Genomic DNA, 7363 nt, shown 5'->3' with positions numbered 1-7363 from the left:
AGTGCTATTCAGATCGCCCAAATGAGCTAAAATTTGGTTATCGAATTCGCAGGTGTGTAAGTGCCACATTTCTACTGCATTCATGGCAGTGGTGCATATTGCCGAGTGCCCGGCTTTCTTTTGTTCAAGGAATTTTTCTTTAGGCCCCAGATCAGCGACTGAGAATATGAAAAATCATAACAAAGATTATTACTCAAAATGTAAGATGTTTTCCAACACTACATTTTGAGACAGAGGGAGTACATTTCATATTTCAAAAGTCAATATTTTACAACAAAGCTTCCATAATTCACAATCAGCATGCACAACACGTTCCACGGCAGTCTAACCATTGCATACGTTCCACAGCAGTCTGCAGGTCTGAAGCAAAACAGCCTAACTAGTTCACAGGTCTGAAGCAAAACGGTAGTCATGGATCTTAAAACACAGAGCTGTCCGAACAAAGCATTGCCTGCAAGCTGGGAGCCCACGCTATTGGCTCTACAAATCTCTACCTGGTGCTAGGTATCCAACGTGCAATACATCGTCCCGACTGCATTACATTTACCGCAACTCACATCAGTTAAGAGAAAAAACTAAGGCACACTCAAAAATGAAACAAGAATTGGGACAACTAATGTGAGAAGAAGCTCACGAAGCTGCTGCTCTCCACCAGGTGATTTCAGAAACAACAGGAATGGATTCTGCATCACAGTGTAGCAAAATCCTTGTAACATCAGATATAACGCAGATCAAACACGCAGCAGATGACACAGGAGAAGCATAGCCAATGCTACAATGTTGCACTGAGATCAGAAACCAAAACTACAGTATAAATTTGAAGCAATGACTTGTTTCAAACTAAACCTCAACACAGCAGTAGAATGCAAGCATACCAAATACTAGACTGCTAGCAGATAGTCAGGAATGGCAGCATTTTGCACTGTGTTGCTGAGCACCATTCCAGAAGTGGATTTTTCAACTGTTTACAAACATTCTGAACTATAGTACAAATTTTAAAAGCTAACCAAATGATGAAATGCTCTATGTAGGTAACTTAATTTAGAGATCACAGACATAACATAGAACTAGCAACACAGTGATACGTGTTTGATTTAGGATAAACTTATTCTGCTAAAATCAGATAGCATGTTTTTCCTATAGGCAGATACTACGACATGTATGTAAGGAGCTACACTATGTTTCCATCAGTCAAAACTTCTACCTATAGGCTAGTTAAACAAAACAGGAAGATGAACTAAACGCTGTGCTTTTGCCATAGATGATAACAAGCATCATTTGCTACTTGACATCATCAATATACACACAATATGCAACACCCGAGTGCAGATATAGTTGAATACCAGTTAGCACAACATGCCCGGACAGATCACTCCTAACCAAAGATGTGCAGAACAACAGCAAGATGGGCAATTCATAGTTGATCAAAATGATATTTATTTGCAACAATCTAATGAAACTAGAAACATGGCATCAACTGGCATAGCATCAATACAAGGTAATGATATCTAAATTCCTCAAATTGGGTATCAAGCAAAGTCGTATTCCAGCAACTAACCGATATCCACAAACATCTCACATCACATTCATATCATGATGTCTATACACGAGCCGGAGCAAAGCATCAACATTCTAGAATTTGCGAGGTAAAGCACAGAAATCAACCGTATCATCCTAAGCAAATCAGTCTTAACACTCTTATATAAATTATACTGAAGACCCAATGGAAGATGCAGAGAATAAAGAGCAACATGGGCATTTCCTAGATGATCAAAGTGATTGTATTTGCCCCATTCAACTCATCCGGCTAACTTAAACACGACATCAGTCATCAGACAACATCATTCAGCATGAAACCTGAAACATAGCATAAAATATAGTGCAAGTACGCAACCATATCAAAATTCCTTAACATAACAGTAAAAAACACAAATCGAGCAACTACCCAGTAGTAGTCTTAAAACATCTCACAGCACATCATACCACAATATCTTGCCAAGGTCCGGAACTAATCATACGGAGTCTAAAACTGGGGAGGTAAAGCAGAGAAAACCACCCAATAGACGACGATCCTGCAGGCCGATCAACGGTAAGACTTCTGGAACCTCGCGCGGGCGCCGCGACCACCGAACTTCTTGGGCTCGCAGCGACGGGGGTCGGCGACGAGGAGGGTACGGTCGTAGCGGGCGAAGATGTCCTTGACCTCCTTCTTGGCGGCCTCGTCGACATACTTCTGGTAGTAGGCCACGAGCGCCTTGGCGACGGCCTGGCGGATGGCGTAGATCTGGGAGGTCTTCCCGCCGCCGCGGACGCGGATCCTCATGTCGATGTCCTTGAAGCGGGAGCGGCCGGCGAGCATGATGGGCTCGAAGGCCTTGAGGCGGAGCATCTCTGGGCGGATCAGCTCGATGGGGGCGCCGTTCACCTTGATGAGCCCGCGCCCTGGCTTGGTGTACGCGACGGCCACCGCCGTCTTCTTGCGCCCGAAGCACTGGATCGTGCCCGGCGTCGGGCGGGTGAGGACGGCAGCCATGCTTGCGGTGGTGCCTGGTGAGAGCGCGGCGGCGGCGGCGGCGGCGGCGGGATCAGGGAGGAGCGGCGGCGGCGTAGGCAGGTGATTGCGAGGGGTGGGCGATTTTATACTCCGGAGGCGTTGGGGTTTGGTCAGTCAGTGAAGAGCTGCATGGGCCGTAATATGTTGGGCCTTCTCTCGGGCTAGTCATTTGGTCCTTGTGTTAGAAAAACCCACCGACCGCCAAGCCATAGGACATGTATACAAAGAGAGAGGGATGATGGAAGTACAACATGCCTACAGATTGTAATTGATTCATTGTAATCATTTCCCTCACTCGGTCCTTGCCAGGCAGCACAAAGCAATGCATGTGGCATGTTCATTTGCAATACGAATCGATGCCAGTACAAAGGAATAACGGACCATGCGCCATTGATTTAGGTTGCATCTTAAATAGCATTTTTTTTAATTAGTTAATAGATAAAAATAACATCATATTCAAATTCTACACGTTTCTCTAATCAGATTTCATATATAACATATTAAAATTGGAGTCAGGATTTAAAAGATATGATTATTTAAAAAATACAGTATATTTATTCCAGGTGTATTGTGGGTTGATTAACGCAAATATTAGGGAATGTAAAAAAAATTAAAACCAATTCGTTGTGACTTAAAGTTGGACAGCGTGTTGATTAGTATAAAAGTCATGGTTTTTTTGGTAAAATGAGAAAAACAATTCGTCACGTCTTAAAGATGGAATACGGGTTGATTTCAACAAACTGTAGAGGCTTTTCGCAAAAATGTGCGACGGATGAATAGAAGCCATATGTGCTTTATTATTAGGTACAGATTAGTAGGTATCGATATACCGAGATAGGTTTTCTCCCCGCTTTATATATAAAGCAAATCGCCAGAAGCACAAACAAGGTCTCACAAAGTAGCATATACACCCCATCAAAGTATGCAAATGAAAGGTTCCACACAAAGGGTTCTGCTGAGTGCACCAGCTCAACAAGCCCTAAGGAAAGGAGAAAAAACGTGGCAGATGCCACACAGAGGACCAGAGAACTAGTCTGGGTTCGGTGTAGGGGGGCAAAAAGCGGCGGCGCCAACCGAAGAGCGAACGCTCGTAGTCTTGGAGTGAGAGTGTCGATGGTGTTGCGGTCCGGTGCACGACTAGGCGGCTTCCGCAGCTGCAAAAACCACACATTTTGTAAATGGCATCAATAGGCTGACAAAAAAGGAGATCGCTCTATAACAAGCTTGTTGCATATTGTCCACAACGTTCAAGTGAGGATCCCAATCCCCAACCACCTAATGTGGCGGGACCCACCGAGGATGCTTGCAATTCCTCAGATAAGTCGGGGAAGTTTGAATGACACCACTCGCGGCCCATAACTTCCTTGAAACAACTCAAAAAAAAGAGTGGTAGTGAGGAGGAATATGTGATTGGAGTCCTCATCCGTGTCACATAAGGGGCAAATGCCATCCCCGAGGCCATTTCTTTTGTGGACCTCCACCCATGAAGGTACTCGGTCGCGAACCCATTGTCATAGAAATATCCTAATCTTTAACGGGAGCCTAACCTACCATAACAGGGTAAGAGGTTCTGGCCCTGGAGAGGGCGCATTGGCCTGGTATAGCGACCTAGTCGAGAAAGGTCCGCTATGCTTAAGACACCATGAGACTTGGTCCGGCTCAATGTATGGGGTGTGAAGAGCGAGACAGTCCGGCATATCCTACCAAGCCGCCTAGATCAATAAGGACAGTCTCGACAAACATGCAGGGTTCAACACACATGGAGAATAACTTTGGAAACCACACGACAAAGGGGTGGGTACTAACCCACCGGTCAAAACTAGAACTGGGTCAAAGATTCGGACCCCACCAAGATCGAGAACCCAATGCGAAGGAAAGGTAAAAGTTGGATGAGAGATTGCCAGAACTGGCAGCCTCCCGACCGTTGGCGGAACGTCGGCAGTTGGCCACGAAGATATTTGGCCTTAATAGGTCCAACCAAAGACCACCCTTGTTATTAGCGATGCACCACAACCATTTTATGAGCAGAGCAATATTCATTTTTAGACGTCATGATGCCCAAACCACTCTGGTCCTTCAGACGGTAAATGTCGGTCCAATGTCACTGGTGGCTGGCCCAGTTGCAAAATCGAGGGCATCGTTGCCGGAGTTCGTCAAGCTCTCGTGTCGATAGTCTAAAAAACTCTCATTCACACCTCCTATTTAGCACGCAGGTCGCCGCCGACCTAGCGCATACCCCCTCATGCGATGTGCATTCCTATGGGCCGTCCTATTTCCCGATTTCATCTCCACCGGTTTTGGGAAGGTTCTAGAACCTTCCTCGAATCGGTTTTTTCTTTCGGTTTTTTCTTCTTTTTGTTCTTTCTTATTCTTTTTATTTTTATTTTCTATTTTCCTTTTTCTTTATCCTTTTCAATCTGCGAACATCTTTCAAATACGTGAACATCTTTTGAAACCGTAAACATATTTTGAAATCATGAACATCTTGCAAATACATTAACTTTTTTTGAAATCGTGGACATTTTCAAATTCATGATTTTTTTACAAATTTGTAAACTTTTTTCAGATTCATGATTTTTTGGAATTGCATACATTTTTGGAACACCTAGACAATTTTTTTGAACCGGCGAGCATTTTTTTAAATTTGGGAATAATTTTTTAAATTCCAGAATAATTTTTATTTTTGACGAATATTCTTTTGAGTTCATGAATACTTTTTGAATCAGCGAACGTTCTTTTAATTTTTTGAACATTTTTCAAAATTTTGGAACAATTTCTAAACTCCCGAACATTTATTGAATATTATGATCATTTTTAGAGATTCATGAACAATTTTTTATATTGTAAACATTTGGTATCACGAATATTTTTTGAATAAACAACAACGACGACGACGACGAAGTCTTTTGTATTCATGAGTCCTTTGTATTGTCCTTGAACATCATCAATGATATGTATCAATAAGTATGTGACTTGTTTGTGGAACTATGTATTGTATGATGATTGTTCTAATGGTCCCTAGTTGATAAGGTTATGCGGACACATATCCTTGACTAGTATACGACTCGGTTGATGACTATGTTTCACAAGTCATGTGCATGGAGATGCTAAACCGATAGTATGGACTCAGGGATGGAGATCATCAAGTCGGACAGACCCACTTTGAGACGCAGCGAGATATGGTCATCTGTTAGTCTCAAGTACAATGTCTATGCCATGTTCTAGACCTGAGGTCCTCACATGTTCTCGGATGAGGATCGACTCACTTAGGGTATATCAAACGCTACTCCGTAACTGGGTATTCATAAAGGTAGCTTCCGGGTGAGTCGTGAGACATGCCGCGAGACATGATTGACCAAGATGGGGTTTGCCCCTCCTATTTGGAGAGATATTCTCTGGGCCCTCTCGAGTGATCAGATTCGGAAAGCATGGCCATGCGACTTGGATTAAGTGTTAACCTAGTTCAGGAATCTGTATCACAGTTTCGAGAAGAGAGGTCGAGCTATCACAAGGGTGACAAGTACTCACCTTGAGCTCGACAACAAATATCGTGAGGCAAACGAGGTTCGTCAAACGACTTTACGCACACATGGGAGTTGGCACGTTCTGCTAGGAGCCGCTACCAACTATCGACTTGGTCGTGTCCATGCGTACGTGAACCTATAGGGTCGCACACTTAAGGGGTTGCAGCCTATTCAGATTGGATCCGAGTGGAAAATGGATGTGGACTCCTAGTGGGCTCAAGCGTTGACCCCACCTCAGAGGTCTATATAAAGGGGAGTGGGCGCACCACCTAGGGTTGATCTAATCTGACCCTGATTAGCCACTGCCACTCCCCACGCCCATGCCGCACGACCGGACCTAGCAGTCTGTCACTTGACGCTACTCCCCACACGTGTGGATACCTTGGAGGCATCGCATCTGCGGTGCTTGGACGAACCGTTCGAGGGAACCGCGAGGTGCTGTTGGCAGGAGATCACCGTCCACGGGTCTTTGCTGTTCGTGGGAGATCACCATTCATGGGTCTTCGCTATTCGAGGGAGATCGGCGACGCGACGAGGAGATGGCCCGGGAGATCGGCTACACGCATCACCAACTCTACTTTCGATGCGGTGACTGCGTGTCTAGTGGTAAACCCGATCTTGTAATCTATTTCCAGCAGCATGATATTGGGTGCATGGTAGAAAATTTTATTTGGCGCTAGCATAGCATACCGCGTGTTCCAACACAAACAAGTTTAGGTAGACTAGAGATGAAACCCATAAAATCTTGCAACCAACTCATGGCTCTAGCACATGGATAGTTAGCTTCTACACACCCCGTCCATAGCTAGTTCTTTGGTGATACTCCAATGCTTCAGGTGTCTCTTAATGGCCTCCTCCCATGTCAAATTCAGTCTACCCTGAATTTTCTTTGTTGGGAACGTAGCATGCAATTTCAAAAAAAAAAATCCTACGCTCACGCAAGATCTATCTAGGAAATTCATAGCAATGAGAGGGAGAGAGTGTGTCCACGTCCCTCATAGACCAAAAGCGGAAGCGTTTGACAACGCGATTGATGTAGTCGAACTTCTTCTCGTTCTGACCAATCAAGCATCGAACGTACGACACCTCCGAGTTCTGCACATGTTCAGCTCGATGACGTCCCTCGAACTCTTGATCCAGCAAAGTGTCGAGGGAGAGTTTCGTCAGCACGATGGCGTGGTGACGGTGATGGTGAAGTGATCCGCGCAGGGCTTCGCCTAAGCACTACGACAATATGACCAGAGATGTAAACCGCGGAGGGGGGCGCCACACATGGCTAACAATC

The 7363-nt window shown here is 44.8% G+C and overlaps 1 protein-coding gene across 1 annotated transcript; it reads right to left on the bottom strand.

Moving 5' to 3' along the window:
- Nucleotides 1-1844: 1844 nt before the first annotated feature.
- Nucleotides 1845-2622, bottom strand: LOC119300906 (40S ribosomal protein S16-like). The gene has a single exon (XM_037577808.1). The coding sequence runs from the start codon at nt 2531-2533 to the stop codon at nt 2084-2086; it is 450 nt and encodes a 149-aa protein (XP_037433705.1). The 5' UTR covers nt 2534-2622; the 3' UTR covers nt 1845-2083.
- Between the last annotated feature and the right edge of the window lie 4741 nt (nt 2623-7363).

Source organism: Triticum dicoccoides, chromosome 5A (genome assembly GCF_002162155.2).
Source record: "Triticum dicoccoides isolate Atlit2015 ecotype Zavitan chromosome 5A, WEW_v2.0, whole genome shotgun sequence".
In the NCBI taxonomy this organism is placed as follows: Eukaryota; Viridiplantae; Streptophyta; class Magnoliopsida; order Poales; family Poaceae; genus Triticum; species Triticum dicoccoides.
The sequence above is the reverse complement of the archived record's forward strand: the minus strand, read 5'-3'. Positions and strand labels throughout refer to the sequence as shown.